This window comes from Nicotiana attenuata, chromosome 9 (assembly GCF_001879085.1).
Source record: "Nicotiana attenuata strain UT chromosome 9, NIATTr2, whole genome shotgun sequence".
Lineage (NCBI taxonomy): Eukaryota > Viridiplantae > Streptophyta > Magnoliopsida > Solanales > Solanaceae > Nicotiana > Nicotiana attenuata.
In genome coordinates, this window is record NC_031997.1 from 6,332,642 (window position 1) to 6,355,841 (window position 23,200).

General features: G+C 37.4%; 1 protein-coding gene across 2 annotated transcripts; it reads right to left on the reverse strand.

The window, feature by feature from the left end:
- Positions 164-20,868, reverse strand: LOC109232018 (phosphatidylinositol-3-phosphatase myotubularin-1). Of its 2 annotated transcripts, XM_019397646.1 has the most exons (19): positions 20,603-20,868; positions 20,422-20,490; positions 18,857-18,931; positions 16,757-16,828; positions 13,955-14,024; positions 13,810-13,859; positions 9,398-9,687; positions 9,239-9,312; positions 9,098-9,161; positions 8,893-8,952; positions 8,493-8,592; positions 7,924-8,037; positions 6,940-7,109; positions 4,234-4,318; positions 3,770-3,991; positions 3,504-3,563; positions 3,317-3,381; positions 1,543-1,822; positions 164-1,148 (listed from the first exon to the last, which is right to left on the reverse strand). In XM_019397646.1, the coding sequence occupies exons 1-19, from the start codon at positions 20,720-20,722 to the stop codon at positions 633-635; spliced, it is 2,556 nt and encodes an 851-aa protein (XP_019253191.1). In that variant the 5' UTR covers positions 20,723-20,868; the 3' UTR covers positions 164-632. The 2 variants fall into 2 exon arrangements, with proteins under 2 accessions (XP_019253191.1, XP_019253192.1); XM_019397647.1 differs by lacking the exons at positions 18,857-18,931; positions 20,422-20,490; positions 20,603-20,868 and having other exon boundaries at positions 16,753-16,832.

A 23,200-nucleotide genomic window follows, 5' to 3' on the forward strand; every position in this document is an offset into this window, starting at 1 on the left:
CATTATACACTCCCAATCAAAAGAAAGATGAGTAAATAAAAACCAAAATTCCAGTTACTTTAAATTAGTAAACAGGAACACGTGCAGAAAATTAAACAGGTGGACAGCCCCAGTATAAAAATAGCAAATAGTTATTAAGCAGAAATGCACCACACAACACACAGATAGAAGTCTGCAGGAACCCTTTTTATTCAGAACTCATCATTATTTGTCCTTATTTACAAGAATGCAGAAAGAATCCCTATAGAAACTTAGGAAGAGGAATACCTACGTCGTAATGTACACTCGAATGAGGAAATTGCAGTGACCAAAATCCTACAATATCAGTCCTAACTCCTAAGCATACAATATCAGTTCTAATCATCTTCACGTGAGATTCTCACAATGTCAAAACTATCAGATGGTCCACATGATAACTCTATCAGTTCCTATGTACAGTTCTGAGACCATCTCATCTAACAGCCACCAGGTTTAAGCTGTGCCTGTTGCTGCTTATCTAATTTGTTTGTCGTAATTTTTTGCCAAAATACAATTGAACCTACTGCCTCCATTCAATTTCTGACTGTACATAGATATCTGACCAGATAACTGAAGTTTGAAGCAAGAAGCGTAGGCTTGGTTCAACCGTCTTTTTAAGTCCCGAAATAATTATCGTATATCGGAAGGCGATCAAATGCATCAAAGTTGGCCTTCAAACCAACAAATTGGCTCCGAAACTTGGCACAACCAGGATTTGGCCACCTGCAACCACTGTCTCTACTGTGCATAGGGCACAACGATTCACAAACTTGGATGAGAGGATTGTCGGAAACATCATCTTGCATCACTGTAACAGGTTCAGAGAGGTCTGATTTCTCACTGCCATGTACTGAACCATTAGAATTTGTTGTAGAAACTGAGCAGACAGAACGCTGAGGAATTTCTGTTGGGTTGCTTTCAATGCATACATTACAGTCTCCATCTACTGAAAAGTAGACATTAAAACCCAAAGATTGTACTGCACGCTTTATAGTAGCAGTTTCTTTGCTGGCTCTTTTTACAGCATCCCTGGCAGAGTTGCTCACAAGTTTCTCATTTCTCAATTCTGTAACTAAGGACTCCACTGTGACACTTATTTCGTTCAGTCTTGTTTCTGCTGCTTCTTTTGCCTGTGTAAAAGTTGTTTTTAGACAGTTAATAAAGGAGTGACGAATCAGAAATCAATGTATGCACCAAGTTCTAGCTTGAATTGACAAAATTAAGATGCAACTGTCAGGCAACATCGACAGGCAACACTAAAAAGAAGCTAGAAAACTATGCTGGTCAATTATTTGTAGGTTGGAAGTAACTTAGCCTAGATTTTGTTGCGAAGTTCATTGTCATAACTAATCTCATGAAACTCTACAAGCCAAATTTAATACGACCATAGTAATATGTCTGTCAACACTAAAATGGCATATCTGGGTTACGATGCACTTTGCAGTTTCAAGCTGGAAACCTTTTCTTTTCCTTTTCAGAGAGGGCGAGGAGAAAGGAGTCTGCAGAGAAAAAAAAAGAGTTTACCCTTTGCAGCTCAGAGAATTTTCTCGTCAGCTTCCTGCATTCTGCCTCAACTTCTCCACCTTGTGCCTCTGACGGGCAAGCCCAACGAAGGTGAAACTGAGGCCAAACAGTTGGAGCTAAAGCTGCTGCTGGTGGTAGTAGCGGACCATCATGTTTCAACGGGTCATAGAACAGGTTGTAATGCGCATGAGAGCTTCCTTCCGATGCCCGTAGTTCAGCTAAATACATCCACAGGCATCCACAAGCATCAGAAATACCAGCTTGCTCTCTTTCCTTCTCGCTGAAATTTGTAGAAGTCAGAAGAAGTGAGCTAAAACTAGGAAACGACATTAAAAAAAAATCCTTTCTATCCCATGAAGGAGTTCAAAACAACCTAAAGCCAAGAAACCACTGAGGTGTCAAAGCCTTGTACTGTGCTCAATAGCTGTAAATCCTGATCATAAAAGCATAAATAAGACCCCTCCCTCCCCCCAAAGAAAAGGAGAAAAGCAAAGAAGAGATAAGAAAAAATATTTTTGTCATGCACACATGACAAATTACCACTCCCTTTCATGTTGAATGAGCAATCTAACTTCTAATATGGTGTAATCAAACATGGCAAGGAGGAAAAAAAAGAAAGAAAAAATAAATAAATTCAATTACAAGAACTACACATCAATCCTGAACTAGTTGGGTCATATTATCCTGATCATCCATGTCACTCTATTTAGACCTATCTTAGTACAATATTTTAAAATTTTAAGTTCTCTAGCATTAGAAGTCATGTACCTAGATCTCTATATTTTCTATTGGCATACAAATCTCTAACTAGAACAAAAGACTCCTAGCAAACATTGGACCTAAAATAGACGTACTAACATGATTAAAGCTTAATCTATACTAATTGGTATAGCCTATAAGGACCCTTTTTTCACTGTCTTTTTGTTTCACTATTTCTGCATGGATTTCAATAGATGGTACGTCTCTTGGGACGATTTTCTTTCATGTGATTGTTGAGCTACTTGGTCATTTTTTAACACCTTCAATCACACGGTTTCACACCTATGGACTGGATCTGGAGGTCCACGTAGGACATGACCAAACCATCTCAAGCAACCTTCTCTCATTTCTTTCTGTGGCCGAGTTGCACCTTCTATCGAATGTGATAATTTCTAATCTTATCTCATCTTATACCATCTTAACACTTGTATTTCTGGATACTCATTTTGTGGATATGTTGGAACTTAGGGCTTAACATTCACTTCTATCTAACATTGCCGGTTGTACAACCATCCTACTGAACCATTTTACTTCACTGTTCTTCCCAATTGCCCTCTCCAGGTGGCACCCAAAGAGGGTTAGTTTTCCAGACATACCACTTACCTGAAAGAGTGTTCTTCAGGTAAGATAAACCAGACATCATCTCTTCTATATGACTTCTCCACTAGAACAGAAGACAAAAAGAAGAGAACATAAATTTTAGAAAGAAAATGCAATCCCAAAAGACGAACCATGTAGAAACAGAGGGAGAGTCATGACAAAGCCAATAGGGAGCATGCACCTCCCAAGAAATCTAATGTTCTAGTTCAGGTATCATGACAGATGCCTCAGAACAAACACTCTTCTTCTTCAGGTGCATTTACTATAATACGATTCCCTTCTACCAGGAACTCATATAAATGCATCAAACAAGCACCTCAACTTCTAATAGAATGCATCTTCTTCAGGTTCCGCAAACAAACGCATGTGTACGAAAATGAAAGTGAAAAACAAAATACTACCAAAACGAGATTACCTGTTGCACAAAAAGTTTCCAAAACGGCAAGAAAGCATGCAATCCAGAAGATCCACCAGGAAAGCCTGTATTGTTGGAATTGAAAGATAGAAAGCTTTAAAAATCTCCAAGGACGTAAATTATCAATTTATTGGAATATACATATTTATACTCTTATTTGACTCTCATGTCTTTTAGCAACACGTACCGAAGAGAACTCGAAGGCAAAAGGGTACATCCTTAACAACTGTGAAACACAATCAACCCACTGCATAGGGCATCCAAATATAACAAGTTAGAGCTAAAAGATTAACGGAACCAAAAAAAGGGGTAAAAGATGAAGAAGCAGAGAGAGAGAGAGAGAGGATATTTTTGTCAAACACAATAAAACTAATATAAAAAGATCAACTAGATTGTACGCTCGTAAATCTCCAAACAAAAGGTAGAACTCGGAACCGCATGCGGAAGACGTACCTGCAAGAAAATGGGGGAACTTTGGTTCTGTGCATGAGATGTACTTTGAGCTTGAGATGAGGATGACCCTGATACTTGCCGCATGGGTGATGAAGGTAAACTGCCAGTCGAAGCCTGACGAGATAATTCAAACGGCATGTTGCCACTTCCAGATATAGTGGGCATTCCCAGACGATCTGAAAATGGATGACCAAATGCAAGCCAATCTTTCTCTACAAGTGCCTGGATGATTCGAACAACTTAGACAGCTGTCTGTATATAACCAAGGGGTATGGGATGCCCCACTTAAATGTTAAATCCTTCTAGCATTGTCAGGAGTAAAATGACGTACTGAAGCATTAACGCAGACCTTAATGATCTCATGTGGATGAAGTATTTTACACTCCAAGAAGAAGAAAAAAACAAGGCTACAAATGTTAAATACCAGGTAATATGAGCAGATAGATCCAAACAAGTCTCAGTACCTGAAATCCTTTAATTGTACGATAGTATGGGTCAAGTAGCAAGCTGGCAAGTGAGACCAATTGCGTAGTTCGATCCCATCCATCGCTGCAGATTGAAACTCCATTTTTAAAAAGAATAAAAAAACTAGAGGTACTCTTTACTGGTAGTCTCTGATGAAGATATATATGCAAAATCAATTTAAGAACACATGAGCTTCATACAATAAATCATCAGCTGGATAAATAAACATGAGCTAGGAAAGTTTTTTGGTTATTTGTAAACAAGTACCATTGTCGTGTGTACATTTGCCATTCAGATAAAAAGGAAACACACAAATATTTAAAAGTCATAAAATGTGCTGAAAGCTATGGCCAAAATAGTTTCACAGTGCAATACTTGTTGAACCACTTGTCAGTTGAAGAAGTCGATGCAAACCATTTGCAGGTTCAACTAACAATTAGTTTTAATTGTCATCACTCATGTTTTGACAAAATAAATTTATTAGATCGACCAGTTGAATGCTATAGGTAATTTCCAATATTTTGAAAGAAACAGATAGAATTAGTACTGTTAGAAAGGTAAAAATTATGGAACATCCACTTCAGTGGTTTTAGCAATAACACCAGGTATATCAGCCAACAAGTTATGCATTCTTCTAATATCTTTTTCTTTTTTTTTTGATAGGTAAGCATTCTTCTAATATCTTTGCAAACCAATTAACCAGAAGCAACCTGATTTTCAAGTCTTCGAATATGATCAAATCCTTCGACGTCCATGGCTTGCATGGCCTTTTCTTCTAAAAGTACCATGCCAATGCTAATGTACTGCCTGTCACCTTCTTTGAGATTTTTTTATTATTGCCAACTCACCTCAAGGATAACGTCATTGATGCTTGCTATAAGTTATATCTACTGTTAAATAGTTTGTGCAGCTGAAAGAATGAAGCTTCCTAAATATATGTCTGTAAATAATTGTGTGATCTGGTGGCAGAAATAAAAGATATCATCTGTATTTATTATCTATTCTCTCTTACAAATAGAATGAACTTTTCAACCTTCACTAGATAAAGATACTTTAACCCTTGGTAGGCAGAGTTACCCGATACATGTGCTGGTGGAGATAGCAGGTACCCGGTGAAAAAATAGAGGCGCACACAAATCGGTCCAGTCACCACCATTTTTTTTAAAAAAAAAAAGAAAAGAAAGAAGATAAAGAAACTTCAACCTTACAAAATTTATCAAGTGCTCTTAATTTATGTAGGAGGCGGAGAAAAAACAGATAATAGGATAATAGTTTTTTCTATGAGGGGAATGAGTGAGTGGCCACATCAATTCTTTTTGGCATAAAGATCAATACACCCAAGATGCTCCACTTCCAACTAGTTGGAGGAAGGAATACATACTTATTCATTGTTTCTGTAAAGAATTCCAAGCAAAATGTATTGACAGTCACTAGTTTTGATCAAAATTTATTTTGCCATTTTTTAGTAAATCTGATACGTAAAAAATATTTTTCAACAAGTAACATGCAAACTAGAACACTCCATTGTAGTAAATTGACATGGTATGGATAAAACTTCTGAGAGTATCCAAGCTAAATTAGCGCATTTAAGTGAAGACTGACTTCCATGAAAGTCTCATCCAGTGTTGTCAAAGGCGCGCTTAAGCCTTGAAGCGAGTTGCAAAACATGTTGAGCGCTTCGCCTCGCTTAGCGGGCGCTTCAATATCGTCGTCAAGGCTCTAAGGTATACTTTTCCTTGATAATGAGTGTAATCCCGAGGATACGACACTAAACAATTGATATATGACTTTATCGCATTTTTTTCAATTTCTTTTTCCCTATGTTTGTTATTCATACATATAATTATTAGTCTTGGACTACACATACATATTTGTATTTTTTTTCCTTCGTGCCTTTCTTCATTAAAGCATTAAAGCCCACGGACCTTAAAGCTCTTTTGCGCTTTTCGCCTTTGATAACACGACTCTCAGCATAATATTTAATGGCATACACATTTGTTTCAGTTCCAGAGGATAATGACAAGTCAAACTTTTCTGAAGATGCTAGATAACAACATTTTCTCCTGTTTAACACAAAACTAACGTTTTTTAAACAAATACAGTTAGCTTTAATGTGCTATCAGACCATTGAATTGCAATTACGTACTCCCCACTATTCTCTCTACTTGGGCTAGTTATGGAGATGGAAAACAAATGCAGAAAGTAATCACATAGAAAATAAGACTCAAAACTGTTTCATTCACCAAATAAAAATGACTGTTGTTGACCTAGATTTTCTCCCTTGCTCATTCAACAAGATTTTTCATTATGTCACAACTCTGTCTTTCTCTCGTTCTACACTCTAGTTGCTCAACAAATTCCACGGTAATTTGCTGAAAGGTGACCATATCCCTAAGAACCTGTACATAAAACAAGAACTACTACGCCTTAATGCCAAAGCAAAGTTGGGGTTGGCTTCTCTATATCACTGGCATATAAATCTCCAATAGGACTAAAGACTCGTGAAAAACATAAGTCCTAAAAGCAAACATACTAACATAACTAAGATATAGTCCCAACTAATAGGTACATAATGATAAAATATCCGAGGAATCAACAGAAACACAAATACAAGGGACTCAAGCATTTAACAAAGTTCTCCACTTAGGCATTTATAGAGTATAGACTTATTTATAAGCATAAGAATGGTCCAGAAGACAAGAAACCTGCAATGAACAAGAACTGAAGCTGATTCTAGTGCAACACGTGCAGCAATCCAAGCAGAACCAGCCAGGACAGTTTGAACATGTATTAACCACCCAGTGTCCCCCAGTGTAGAAACTGAAGCAGACATACTGCTGAGATTGCCTCCGCCCCAACTCCATCCACCATGCCTCTGGAAAGCAGTAAAACAATTGACAGCATTAGCTTATCATTACTCGTCCCTCCTCTGCTCACTCTCCTTCTGCCACTAAGCCTACCAAGCCCAGCCCCGCCCCCCCCCCCCCCCCCCCAAAAAAAAGTATAAAGAGAGAAATCTACTGTGCCAGATGGACAGACGCTCCACATCAATTTTGTCAGTTCCTTACCTATGAAGTGGCTTTCTGGTTGGACCACTAATACTGAGATCATTAGAAGAGAAGAGAAACAGGGAAAATAGTAAATCTTGCAAGCATCTAAACTCAAAACTTATTAATGGTTCAAGGACATTGCCAACGGTACTTTTCTTTACTTGGAGATTCCCCTCCCCACCCAACCAGGAAAAAATCCCATTCTTGATTTCAACTCCTTTATATACATTGAATGTGTATACAGCACAGACTGCAAGTTAAAAAACAAAAAAGGAAAAGACGTGGAAGGACAGTAAATAGAGGAGTCCACTGTGACTTGACCATGATTATTGTCAGAATTCAGATTGGCTTCAAAATATGTCTCAAATCTTTTGGAAATTTGTTACACTTGAACTTATCAGACACAAAGACTAATATGATTCAAAATGTTTAGATGCACCCATAGCCTTGGTGTTGCAATAACTAGTCACAAGCAGGTAAACTGAATTCACTTTCAACAGACATTCTGTTAGGTCCTGCCACCTTAATTCAAATCTCTGTTTGGTTTGGTGCCCCGAGTGCATTGATTGGTCAAGACTAAAGTTCTAAATAGTGGGCATTTTGCATGAAAGAATATTTTCAGAAAGATTAACGGCATACCAGAAAAGACGACATTCCATCTGATGAAGTAGTACCATGAGTATCTAAATAGTCTCTAAGCCGACCAAGACTCTCCCTCATTGCATGTATATTATCGATGCCAAAGAAAACAATCTGACAAGACATGTAAATCAACATCAGTCCACAAAATAATTAGGGAAAGATATACTCCCTCCTTCTCATTTTATATGGAGGTGTTTGATTTTATATGAAGTTTCAGAAAGAAAGATTGATTTTTCGGCACATTCCAAGAGTACCCTTAGAACTTGTGATCTTAAACATGCCATGACATTTTTACGGCTATAAGAGCATGTCATTAAGGGTAAAATTTACAGGTTTAAAGTTATAGAGTTCAAAACATAGAAAGTGTCATTCCTTTTGGAACAGAAAAAAAAAGGGCAGCCGGTGCACTAAGCTCCCGCTATGTGCGGGGTCCGTGGAAGGGCCGGACCACAAGTGTCATTTCTTTTTAGAACAGAATAAAAAGAAAGAGTGCCATTTAAAACAGAGTGGAGGGAGTATCATGAAGGAAAGAGCAGCAAAAGAGACAGCTCAAAAATTAAACAGACCTCAGACTGAAAATAGTTTGCAGATGACTCTGATCCACCTCCCATTGCCCCATTTGCTAAAGCATTTTTCCTGGGCCTTGCATCAGCAATATATAGCTTCCTGAGAAGACAAATAAAGAGCATATCAATTAATAAGAGATAGTCAGCTGTGCCATGAAACCATGCAATTATCTAAAAGGAGTGATTCATCAAAAAGGAACTATCTAAAAGGAGTTAAGTAACAACAATAAAAGAAACAAGACAGAAGTATTTTTATGACCAGACCAAGGAAGGAATTGAAAGGGATCCTTTAACTAGCCACATAGCAAGAAACTTACTCATAAGGCTTAACAACAAGAAATTTAATCAAGAAGACATCTTAGAGATTAGGTGAAATAAAAGGATGTAGTAAAAGGAACACCTCCGTTTCTCTCCAGCAATTTGAGTACACAGTGCAGCAACTAGATTCTCATCTGCATTGCTGCAGAAAAGCACAAGATTTCTTTTTAAAATAACTCGAGGAAACACAAACTACTACAAATTTTTTAACAGCCAACTTATTTTTCACGACAATAAACTAATAGAAAAATTCATAAAAGAAAAAGGATCACATAATTTGGAATAACCTTCTCATATTCATCATGAGGCCAACTAGTGGTTGAGAAGAACGTGCAAGAACAGCCCCAGTTCCTAACAGATGCAAAGCATAAGCACTGGCCTAAGAAGATCAAGGCAAATGAGTTCAAACAGCTAAATTTTAGGCCCACCTCTGTCACACCATGTTATGGCTGGCAGCCTACACCGTGCACGGAATGTACAAGCCTGCAGCACTTTGTCATCACTATGTATGAAAAGTCATTAGGTAAATGCCAAAATAATCATCACTTAACCCAGAAAAAATGGCAGAGCAAAAAACATCACCTCACCTTATGGACTTCGGTAAGAGTAACGCAAATGGATAAGTTGGAGACATTGTGTAATTAGAGTTAACACTGCTTATTCTCCAATACTCATTTGAGAGTGTGAATGACCCATCTTCAATAGCACGGATAGAAGCTTGACAGAACCCCATTCCAAGAAGTCGGCAGTACTCATTCAACAGCCTTACTTTGGGATTCGTGTTACTAAACCTGGAATGGCCACCGGCAAATGCATAGAGATCCCATAACCTTGCAGGCCTTGCACACCGTAATAATGCATCATAGACAGCACGCCTCTGGGAAACCATAAGACGGGCAATTATAGCTTGTAAGTAAAACATGCAAACTTGTTTTAGCAAAGGTTAGGAAAGAGTTGTCAACTAAACAGTCTGGGTGACTTTGTTAATGAATACATGCTATTACAGATCTATTCTAAAAATATAAGTATTCAGATTACTGTCCAGTTTCTACTCCCATAATAGTCTTAGAATGCATCAAGGCATTGAAATCCATATAGCGGTGTTAACACCTACTAGAGACAACATAAACGAGTGTGCTCTTCCACTAATACCCATTCACCTACATAAATTTCATCTTCTGGAAGCTGATCAATATGCAGTTATCACTGAAAAGTTAACAAAGTAACTCAATGTTGCTATGGAACATGTGAAACAGGAGAAAACTTTTAATGAATATTGGTTATGAACATACGTAGGATTCATTATATATGAGTTTTGACAACACGAAACAAGAGAAGTTTCCTAACTAGGAAAATCACTGATATTTTGAGAAGTTCCCCAAAAGAAAAGTTCATTAATTATAAAAATTCTACATCTCCTTTTTTTTTATAAAGACAGAACTCTAATTAGGAATTATACTACACATTTAACCTAGAGTATACGATACAATTCTGATAAACACCCTCAAACTAGAGCATATACATCTGCACTGCAAGATCACCAAATGTGTACTTGATTCTTGGACTTCAGAGAGAATTTGACAAATAGACTGTGGAAAGGGGAACAAAGCATAACAAAACAGCTTCTGACTCCCAGCAAACACATGCATTCTAGTTTGATGTTGAGGCGTAGTTGATTGACTTGATTCTGCATGCTAGTGTGACATAATAACTGGACGATCTGGTAATGACTTGATAACTGGACAAGACTCAAGTTGACTAACTCGACATGTTGGCTGACATGGAATACTTGCTAGACTAATGTAAACTATAGAATTGACATATCTGCTAAAGTGGATGCTGACTTCACCAGCAACCTGATGTAGACCAATGACGCAGCAGGGTGATGTTGTGGCAATGATTAGTGGATTGTGCAACCTGTATTCCTAACTTGATTGGTCAGCTTACATGGACTTCTGAGTTCTGATAAGACAAGCTATTAACTTGACATGTCAGCTGACGTGGATGTTCATGTAATGGTTAAAATAAAGTAATAAAGTGAAACACTATTGTTAATGTAACAGCACCGACACAACAGGGGAGAGGGATGGTGTGCTGACATGGCTGATAGAAACTTGGCACCTTGGGTGTGTAGACATATATGCCGCTGGAACTAAAGAGTAAAGGCTTCAAGGCGCACAGGCAAAGGATCTCGGAAAAGGTTTCCTTATTGCGTGTTTTGAGACAAACCTGATGTCAAAACCGGGTGGAATGAGGAAGAACAACAAAGATATAAGGCCTACGAGTTTTTAATTTTCTCTAGATTGGATATCATTGAGGAAAGAGGTAAAGCGAATGATTGTGACGACAATGTAATGATATAGATGATCACGTAAAGGATAAAACATATGCAAGGAACAGCAGAATGTGGTAAGAATTTTTTTTCACAACTCAGCGACTAATAGGTCGCTAAATCAGTACTATTAGATAGTTATGTGTATATAATCCTAGTCCCATATGTAGTAGGAGTAGAATATGTCTTAGTCCCATATGTAGTAGGAGTAGAAATGTATTATATATAAGGCTCATTGTATCATTGTTAATAAATAGAATTTTCTCCCGTGCATTCTCACATGTTATCAGAGCTTCAGTGAGAAAATTATCGTTGAGCGACATCCGGGAAGAAAGATCTCGTCGCCGTGCAATTTTCCGACAACTTCGTCTTGTTCCCACGGTTCATCACTACTACAGTGGTACTGTGCATATACCAGTACCACCATCAGATCCGAAACCCTTGTGCGACCAAACCCCAGAAATTCCAGTCCCATCGGAACAGAAAAGTCAGTCACCGTGCGTCTTTCCGGTTGACGACTCAAGATTGATTTGCGTTATCTCTTTATCGGTAAGTGTTGTTCAGAAACGTCAGGCGACAAAACCCCAGTCAATCGCTCTGGCAAAAATTCCCTCACGCGCCCCCCACTCAGCGCGAGAACTAAGGTTTCGGCAAGCGCTGACACACGCGCCGTCGCGTGCAACACTTTCCAGCCAGAATTTTCAAAAATTTCTTTAGACAGTTCTTTCGTGGGGTGATTCCGAGTCCACCATTACAATATCCTGCAGATTCCGAGAACTTTAGAATTTCCCCGCGAGCAACAGTAAATTTTCCGGCGTGTGTGAGCTATTCTGGCCACTTTTTGAAAAAACTTCTTCAGGACAACTTACTCATCCAGTGAATCCGAACCTACCCATGTAAATTACATCAAATTCTGACAACATTTATTTTTTCGGCGTGAACAGTGCACTTTTCCGGCGTGAACAGTAATTTTCAAAAAGTTTCTCTCTTTTTTTGTAGTGTTTTAGGACCTATTTTGCAGTGTGGAATTCGGCTTAGTCTAACTATTTCAAATTTCTCCGGCGACTTTCCGGTGAACTTTTGTTTATCAGCAACCACCTGGTTTTGTTGCTCAGGGGGGAGTCTAGTGGCCTTGTATGTCGCTAGCGTCGGTCACATTATGGTCTAAAGCAGTCTCCTCGAGCTGGTTTGGTAAGTTCAGCACAGTTATGCATGAGTTGGCACGACTCGTAGTTAAGTCAAATGATCAGCTTACAAATATTTTCACCAAATCCCCCACTGGTCCTCGTATTAGTTAGATATGTAACAAGCTCGGTACATATGATATGTATGCACCGGCTTAAGGGGGAGTGTTAGATAGTTATGTGTAAATAATCCTAGTCCCATATGTAGTAGGAGTAGAATATGTCCTAGTCCCATATGTAGGAGTAGAATGTCTTAGTCCCATATGTAGTAGAAGTAGAATATGTATTTATATAGGGCTCATTGTATCATTGTAAATAAATAAATTTTTCTCCCATGCATTCTCACAAATCCCTCTAAAATTTAGACAGCTCAGGTACTGTTGAAATGACAACAAAGTAAAGAAAAAAACACTTATTCAATTGGTCACAAATGACATTCAAGACGATTCACTGTATTAGACCATCACGAAAAGTTTTTGTTCCTAAATGAGGAAAGTTACTGGTAATTAGTGAAGCTAAGCTTCTAATTACTGTTATGCTATTTATTTATTTTTTGATAACCAAACAATCCCCGAGACGAATGGTGCACGGTTGAACTTGATGGATGATGGGCCCGCTTCTCTACCCATTTCCACTTAAATACTAGTCTTTTGTCTGCGACAGGATTCGAACCCATGACATAAGGCTAATCCACACATCACTTGAGCTCTTATCACAAGACCAAAGCCCTAGGGCAATTGTTATTCTAATTATGATACACGTTAAAACTGTACACTACAAGTTAATCTACAGACGCACAAAGAATCTAGACATTTATAACCATTGCAATCTTTAACTCATTATATTTTCAGTGTCTCTAACTCTCTATTCTAACCTGAATTGCTCAGGGCATTGTACTTGGTGGAAAACACGTCAGTTATCAGTAATAGTCCACAAAAGTTATTCAAAAGGGTTGGCTCCCTCGGGGGTTGGCCGGGTGGCAATAGACTTGAGCCTTGGGGTTTGCTCCCTTTCAAGGTCTCAAGTTCGAAACCCACTGGGTGCAAACAATTTCTGAGGGCCATCGGACTGGGTAAAACCTGAATTAACCGTGATGCACTTGCGGGAAACTCCTTGCCGAGGGCCTGTGCACCCCCGGGATTAGTCGGGGCTCTTAGAGACTCGGACACCCGGTGCAAATCAAAAAAAAAAAAAAAAAAAAGTTATTCAAAAGGACAAAACTCAAACCACCCAGTTGAAGAAGAGAAACTAGGAAATTCTCATGCTATTATTGAAGAACTCAGTCATCAACAAGAGAAATTAAAAGTGCATTGCAATCTCAGCAAGTTCGAGCCACATAAAGCAGCTGCAATTTCATAGACCCCCTCTCCCCCACAAAGAGAAGGTAACAAAGTAAATATACGAATTAATGAACAAATCATATTGAGCCCAAAGCATCAACAGTTGAAAAAAGATATAAAATCAGAACATGTTCTGAGCTGACCTGCTTGGTTCGAGGACGAAAACCAAAGACAATGATTCTCATATCTTTGCCTGAAAAAAAATGTTAAGTTAATTTACCATTTTCAGAAGATTGTATAATAACAAATACTACAAGGATGAGACAGTGCTTTCATCTAATGGCATACCAATGATCTGAAGCAATCGCTGTGAACCAGTCTTTTCAGGCTGACGCTGACCTGATGGAAGCTTCATAACCTGGTTAGCAGGAAAGGAAAGAATTGTAGCCAGAATTGACAAATACAGGATAAGGTTTACACAGTACTGATAGATGCTCAAAATATAAAGAAAATTGCCAAAGGCAGTTGACTCCTGTACTTGGGTACGGGAGGTTGTGATGGCTGAAGAAGCTTCTCACTTACTGGAAAAGGCAGTATTGCAGAAGCAACAGAATAGCTAAATGCACACCATTGTAAGGATTATAATGTGAAGCAGATAAAAAAGTATGTGCTTTCCTGGGTACTGACTAGGGGTGGCAAACGGGCGGGCCAAGACATCGCTGGCCAAGAGAAAAAGAGCCATTATTCTGGGATCAATATTGCCCTGGCCTTCGGATGCTACAACCAAAAATTAATAGCCTAGTACTCTTGTGCGAGCTTAATTTCCAATACCACATGTAAAAAAATGTAACACCCCGACCCTCGAGCATATAGTTCTAGTGAATTTGAGCATGTTATGACGAAGTTGTGCATAAAAAATCATGCTTTGATATGATACGAGTTGATGAAATGACTTGAGAAAGAAAAAAAGAGGAAGAGAAGAAAAACTAAGACCAAACCAGCCACTCTGGCCGTAGTACAATTATAGAGCCGCAGTGGAGAATCAAAGGAATGAGAAAAAGGCTAAGGACAATCACGGTCGTAATGGTGCAATCGCCCTAAGAGGAATCAGCGACTGTTGTGATACAGAATCATAAAGATCAGTTTTGAAGAGAATCAGTTCGGTGGTCAAGATGGACTTCACACAATTTACAAAATTTTAAGGGCTTTTGGCTCTTTTCGCTATGCTTTGCACTGTGAGAGTGTGAGTGTAAAAGGTGAACCATAATTTATTTTAGGTCATTGAAAAACGAGATCTTTGACTCATCAACAACATTGGAGGTGGGACTAAAGGAACCCAACACCAAATTAAGATTTTTCTTACAAACTAAGATAAGTTCTAGCCCTAATTCACGGTATAGCTTGAGATTCATTATGGTGGACCATAAGAATTTCTATCTTCGTCCTAAGTAGGGTTTGACATGAAACAAGCATTGGGGATTTGAGTTCTAACAAGGTTACAAGATATCACATGAGTTCTAATGGTACTGCATACCCTTATCTACACCTTTTATGTATCTTCTCCTACAACTGTTGGAGAATACCAGCTCTTCTGCCTTTCGTTCTTCCTGCTCCAGCTCCTATGCCGCTTTCAAATCTATTCCGTAATACCTAGATCAAATCCTCCGGCCAATTGATGTTTCTGTTCATGGTGACTTGTTGCATACTTAGACAACATTCCCTAATTCAGTAGAGCACTATCACAAACTTGATCTCCCTATTACTCTTCTAAAAGGTACTTGGGACAACTGCAGCACTTCTCCCTTCCGCTCTCCTGCTCCAGCTCCTGCTCCGCTTCAAGTCCATTCCATATTATCACGACCAATTCCTCCTAATTCAATTGATGTTTCTGTTCATGATACAGGTCCACAAAGTCTACCTAATGACTCATTGCCTACTTATAAATATCCCCGCTTCCATCAAGCACTCATAACTTGATCTCTCTATTACTCTTTGAGAAAGTGCTCAGCCTACTCGCAACCATTATGGCATTATCCTGTATAGAATTCCTTAAGTTAACACAATTTACCACCCAACATCATGCCTTTATTACAAATTTATCCATTGTCAAAATATCTAAAATTATTGCAGAAGCAATGACTCATCCTGGTTGGTATCAAGCTATGATGAAGGAAATGACCAATCTACTAGGGAGAAAATTTATTTGCCACAAGGCAACACATCAATTAGATTATCACTGAACGATACTGTCAAGGTTAGTGCTGAAAGTTGATCGTCTGACAGCTAGATTGGTGGCCAAGAGATATATACAGATTTATGATCTTGACTATGATGATAAAAAGCCAAGATTGCTTTTATCCGCTCATTTATCTCCATGGCAGTCATCTTCCATTAGCCACTTTATCAATTGATACCAAGAATATATTCGTGTGATCTAGCTGAAAAAGTTTACATGGAACAACAGCCATGTAGATTGTACCGAGCTCTTTATGGTCTCAAACAATCACCACGGATAGGGTTGGCTGTTTTAGCACTACTGTCCAACAAATTGACATGCTTCTAAGTGAAGCTAATCACCCAATGTTTATAATTATTCTCATAATGGCAAACGCATGTTCTTGAATGTTTATGTTGATGATATTGTCATAAGATGAATGAAGACATTATTCATAATTAAGTAACATCTAATTAGTCACTTTTAGTCTCAAGACCTAGGTAAATAAAGTACTTAAGAGGCATTGAGGTGAGAGTCATTGAGGTGTCCAAATCTAGGGGTGGAAATTTCATTACGCTGAGAAGTATGCTTTGGGCACATTGAAGGAAGTTGGCATGATGAATTGCAATCCGTTGATAACTCGTATGGATCCGAATGTTTAGATTGTTCCTGTATGGGGGAGCCTTTGGGGTACAGGTACAAGGTAACTTTGACGACTAAGGCTTAGCCAGATGGGAAGAAATCACATATGATTTTTAAGTGGGAGGTAGCAAGTACCTGGTGGATTAATCGAGGTGCACATAAGTTGACCCGAACACCACCGTTATCCCAAGAAAAAGAAAGTGATATGATAATCAAAAAAACAAAAGGAAAGCGATATAATATAACTGTTGCATATCTGAATTATAAGATTAAAAAAAAAAAAGCAAACCTACAATTTTCTGGAACTTCTCAATGGTCGCCAATGGTACTGTGCCAAGTGTAATGATATCTCTAGACCCTTCACTCTAGATAATACACAGAAGCAAACAACATCGTATTCAGTACAAACTAGCAGAAAAACAGAACAAGATGAAAAAGGTTGTGATAATAAGTATCTCATGTACTTCATGTATGTAACAAGCATTTGCGCTTATTCGACAGCAAATTTCTAAGAGTACGACAGATATCTTTCAGTGATCTTAGCAGGAAATCTGAAACTACCACCAAAACCACAGAAAGTGGAAATGCTACCTGAACATTCAACAAATCACAACTTTTCACAATAATTGGAGCACCAAGAAGATGTTACACTACATTCAGACAAATGCACGTTGTTTGCAAGTGATAAAGGCCAAGGACTGCTAGTTTATACTTCTAGCTGGAAGAACCTGCCTTCTTCTTTTTCTTCCTTTTTTTTGGGGGGGGGGGTTGGAGGGGAAGGGGGGACAAAAAATTGCGGCCCATCCCGGACCCTGCGTGAATGCAGGATGCTTTTGTGCACCGGGCTGCCCTTTTGTTTTATGCTTCTGATTTAATACAGTATCAGTTAACAGAACCAACATATAAGTTAGAACAAATTCCTCCCCAACATCCACGAAAAGAGCCTCTTTGGCAAGAGGGAGGAAGCGGTCCCCACTAGAATACATCTTGAAAGCTCTGTTTGTAGACTAACTTCAAGACAGTGTTTCAGTCTCAACAAAATGTTTCAGAAGTCACCAACCAAATGAAATTACCCTTGTGTTGACAGTTGATTCCACAAAGATTGGAGACAAATATTTTCTGCCAGAAATACAAACAAGCAGGCCATCCTCTGGGCTCAGCTATTTGAATTTTGTGCCAAGTTCAAGGAAATTAGCCTTGCAATTGTGGGAAACTTTTTATCAAACCTTAGGTTAGCAAGAGATCCTAGCCACAACTTGCTCCTTTCTTAAAGGAGCCAGGTAAGCTGATGTGAGGCCTCAGAGCTTCACTCTACCACAGACAAGTGCGCAAGACTCGTGTCTACTTCAATATAAAGCCATGCTTAGATCTGGTCTTATTTACTAGTCAATGTGAATTTTTTTATACTCTTGGTTCTGCAAATGACTTATAATACTAAAAGACAGATGACTTAATACAGCACAAGGCATGATGAAATCCTCATTTTGGAACTTAGCTATTCATCTCTACTGGCTGCAGCGATCCTCGAAGCAGGTATACTTTACCTGACTCATAATGACATGTGTGCTAATTAATCTTGGGACTAATTATGTGCAGATTTAATTTGCAAGTGACATTACATGCTGCACTGTTATATAATTGTTCTGCACTTCCTTGAAATATGCACTTCAGTGAAATGGAAGCAATTCACTTATTGTTTTTTGGTTCACTTAAGTCCCTTGCAGCCTTGTCACTTTTTAAAAACATCGAGTCTCCCTATCAATTGCACACTTTTCGAGTAGGTAGGCAGGTGAAAGAATTGGGATTTAACCAAATAACCAGATCATATCCTTGTGAATATGAAAGGGCTAAGATAACTGAAAGCTACTTCTGCTTGACCTGGGAGAAAGCTTTGGAAATTGAGGAACTTACTTTAATTTCTTTTGTTAGTTTCCTTTTTTTTTCTGGAGATAAGAATATTAATCATCTTATTACATCTACCGGCAACCATGTAAGTACAAGCAATCCTGAACATGAAAAGATAAGATACACAACTAATGGAAATTTAGTCACTACAAGACTTAAAGCTGTTCCACAGTAGAGAAAAAGAAGATGAAGACAATTTTTTCAGTCAAGGTGCATGCATCCGAAAAAAAGATGGATAAAGACATTAGCATTTATGAATTTCAACAATATAAATACCTCATCAGTATAGCTCTAACAACTGACATTAGACCTTCAAATATCATTGAATTATAAATCATTACATGACATTTATTTGCACTATTTTGAGGACAATTTCACTAGCATAGGTTTACAAACTGGAACTTCCAAAAGCAGAATGCAAGCAAATGTAAGATTTTGGCCATATGCACCATTGAAAATAATACAAGAAAACTACATGCATCACTTACCAAGAAAAGGAGGCGAAAATTAGTCACAAATAAGGTTCCAGCATCATCAGTGTTGACAAGAACTACCCCATAACCCTGGAAAAAATCAGTTAACATTGAGACTTGCGCTGACTCCACATTGTGGCAACTGAAGAGAACAGAAACTACTGAAAGCCTCTACGAGATCAAATTGAGGCTTTTGTACAGAGGATTTTCACCAAAACCTTATTAATAGTTTGCTCCAAGTGAATTTTGTTCCAATACAGTACATCCTAATGATCTAAATGAAGCCCTATTAAGAAGCTCATTGGGAGATAAATAAGCAATCAATCATAAGAAAAAACAATCAACGCATTAAGTAATTATAAATGAAATCAACATATAAAGTAATGTAATTGATTTTTTAACACCCTCTTACGCCAACATCATATCTCCCCAATAAATCAGGAAAAATATTAAATACCAAACCAGGATCATTTATAGCTGGCAGTGTATGTGTGGGCCTGTGAGGAGTCATATTGTATCTTATGCATTGGACGATAAATGCTTCTAAAGATAGAAAATGCAGAAATAAATGTCAGCATCCTGTTTGAAACAATAATCTGAGGACTTCACAGACTTCCTTCATAGTTCTTCAGAATGTCACATAATATGTAAGTCCCTTGGATTTGGAAAGAAGAAAGAAGTCTTAATGCACTACTTAATCTGAAATGTAAATTATTAAAGGTAGGCTTTCTTTAGATAATTAGATAAATGTACCTCAATCAACATTGATTGAGATATAATAATTCTTAAGCTGAAGAGAATTTAAAAAACTTAAAGTAGTCCAAAATTCACAAAAAGAAAAAAAAGGGTAGTTCAATTACATTTTTGTCCTAAAGCTTTAGACAAACACAACTTTTTTTGTAAGTAAGTTATGATCTTTGTCTCTAAAGCTTTAGGACAAAAATATGATTGAACTAGAGAAAAAAATCATAAATTGCAAAGATTACAAGAATAATGATTACTAAAGGAAACCTAACTTATTCTAAGTTAGGCCCTTAGCGCCCTATTTAAGGTTAAAAGGCGGCTTTTTAATTAAATCTAGGAGAGCAGTTCCTATGCAGGATGGGAATAAAGGCTTCTAACATCAGAACTCATGACCTAAGTACTAAGTTACCTTAGAATGGGATGCCAATCTTCTAACAAAAAAAGTTAAAGCTAAACCACTATTCTCAATCGCTACTTTATCCTATCCAAAAATGCAGATACTCATTCGCAATTCACAAAGGATTAATTAATCGCGATAGCCCCTTTTAAGTGAGTTAATTTGTCACTTGATTTTGTTTATTTGAGCTTGGGGCATAACACGACCCTCACTTAGCATCGCTAACACTACCTTTACCCTATCATCTTTGACTGTGATAAAAATTATCCTCTAATTAATCTCATGCATATTTCTTTCAAAACAAGTAGCTCAAATATCCGTATCCCATACTCTAATTACACAACAACAATCACTAAAGTCCAAATTCACTGCTACGAAAATCTTTTTAAAATGCACTACACATACAAACACCAAGAACACACAGTACTACCAGCATTACCTCTACTACAACATGCTCATCCTCCAGCAAGAATTGTTTCACTCCAATTGGAACCGACCTCGAAACAGGCTGCACATATTTATATACAGAAAAACATCAAATTACGCATTCAATAAGAAATATTATGAAGAAATCAACGCACAATAATTGAAATAATGGAACCCTAGAGAAGTAAAATTACATCGATTTTAGTCCATTCAAGGGCGTCCCAACCACCGGCACCTTCAATTTTATCGGACTCAGCGAGTCGAACCTCCGGTTCACGGAGGTTTGGAGATCGCGCCGACCGACTCCGATACATGGCGGTGCGGCGACTCGAGTTCGGCGATTGATTGAGTCTTTTCTGGTTGTTGTTGGTTTTTTTATTTTTTTTTAACAGAATTCGAACAAGAAAATTGGAAAAACAGAGGGCTCTATCTCTCGTGACCCAAAGAAATGAGCGAATTTTTGTATGTTTGGTTATTTTATTTGGGTAATATTTTTGGAGAAGACACCTGTGAGATCAGTGGACCCCATCTGACGTGGGACATAAGGTACCTCTTATATTACTTCATTTTAACCGTTATTGCACACCAAGTTTAATAAGAAGAATACTTTCGAAATTTATAATTTTAATATGTTTCATTAAAGATAAATTAATAAATTAAAAATTAAATCATTTCAAATACATATAAAGTTCGTCATTATTAAATATTTTGATTCGTTCATAAGAATTTGGACTCATGATATGTATTTAATGAAATATCACGCGCTATTCGGGAGGCGCAAGTCGAATTATGAGTTCGGTCGAACCCAATAACTTTTGCTCAAATAATGTATTTGGTGTTCATAATAATTAAATATGTACAAATATTAAATTTGAAACTCAGTCACTAACACTTGAAGTCATTGTTCTAAAATGCAAAATTCATAATGTTAAAATCATGGCCCTGTCTCTGTGCGTTGTGCTTTTACAATTGAACGAAAGTTGGAAGGCACTCCAAATTTTCTAAATGAACAATGATCTAGGAGAACAATATATTATTAAAAGAACTAATGAGTTCCGAATCTACACATTCACAAAAATATAGTTTAGAACACTCAAACAAAGTACAGTATATTTTTTTTTTGTCAAAAATAGTGGTTAAAATTATAGGGGACGCCTATTTGGTCGCCCCCATTTAACCTATACCTATTTTTTTATGAACTTTTAACTTGTACCCACTTTTTAAATAACTTCAGCCTCCTTTCTCCTCCTTCGTTTTCTTCTTCTTCTTCTTCTTCTTTCTTCTGCTGCTGTTGGTGCAGATTATTTTTTAGGTAAAATTTCTTTTAAACTGTTGGTGCATACAAGTTAAAACTTTCTTTTGTACCTTTATATGATTAAAAAAGAAATTATTTTCCATAGCTCCTTTTGTGAGTGGAAACTATCAAGATACCATTGTTAAGTGACGACGACTTTGCATTTTAATCGTATTACGGAGCTCATTATTTGTTCTCGCAATAAAGAATGATTAGTTTGCATTTATTTAAGGTGAAAGCTGTTTCTTGTAAAGCTAAATTGAGTATGTTAGCACATAAAAATTCTTGAGCCTAATGCTCAGATTTTACCCCAAAGATTTTAACAAACTAGCAAGTTGTTGATGGATGGATCCCCAGCTTATTTGAGCAGATCCTATTCTAAAGCTAGCTTCCAAATAACTTCAGCTCTAGAGCTGAAGTTCGACAGTTACAAAACAAAAACTTCAGCTCTAGAGCTGAAATTCTCGAGTTACAAAAACAAAAACTTCAGCTCTAGAGCTGAAGTTCGCCAGTTACAAATAAAAACTTCAGCTCTAGAGCTGAAGTTCGCCAGTTACAAAAACAAAAACTTCAGCTATAGAGCTAAAGTTCGCCAGTTACAAAACAAAAACTTCAGCTCTAGAGCTGAACTTCAGGCCCGGCTACTAGAATGCTGAAGTTTTGCGTGATTGCCTTTGCTACTTCAGCCCCATATGCTGAATTTATGCGAAAAAGCAGGTACGCTTGCAATTTTTTTTGCAAAGCAGGCACAAGTTAAAACGTGACACAAAAAACAGGTATAGATGCAAATGCCCCAAAATAGTGAGTTCATATCCAAACGTTCACAAAAATATAGTTGAAAACAACTCTCCAAACAAATATCCAAACGATTGCAAAAATAAAGTCAATGAAAATCACAACCAAACCAAAACAAAGTTATTTCCAAATTTCACATTATCAAAGTTTATGTATAAAAGAAAAGAAATCTAGAACCTGATGCTAATGAAAATAAGTTTCTCATGAAGTTATGAGTAAGAACCAAATTAACTAGTAACTTAAGTGGTATTTCACGTAACTATTTGTTATTATTATATACGTACCATGGTTAATTATGCAAGATTTAATTATTACCTTATCGATAAAACATATCAATCCACTAAGTAGATCAACTCTTTTGGTTTGAACTATTTTTTGTTAATTTTACATCATATCAAACTTCAAATTAAAGCACTAAATTAGTAAGAACAAATATTGCTTGGTCCATGTTAGCTTTACTTGACGACATAGACTTCCTTGTTAATGTATATTCCATCATATATTATATTTTAAACGCTTGATTAAGTCGTAAATATACTATGAGTTTTATATGCACCTTTCCAATAAGAGTCTAAGAGATGCTTCAACCATATTTATTTTTTCTCACTAATAATTAATCATACATAACTAACAAATAATTAATAAATTGCCGACTATATGGCATTATCCGGCAATGGAAAAGTATGTTCAAAAGAAAAAGAAA

Excerpts from the sequence above, each read along its gene's own strand:
- LOC109232018 (XM_019397646.1), bottom strand. The coding sequence starts at position 20,722 with ATGTATCGGAGTCGGTCGGCGCGATCTCCAAACCTCCGTGAACCGGAG. Across the intron at positions 8,953-9,097 it reads CTCATGATGAATATGAGAAG|CAATGCAGATGAGAATCTAG; the intron begins GTTATTCCAAAT and ends GCTTTTCTGCAG. Across the intron at positions 1,823-3,316 it reads GGAAACTTTTTGTGCAACAG|CGAGAAGGAAAGAGAGCAAG; the intron begins GTAATCTCGTTT and ends TACAAATTTCAG.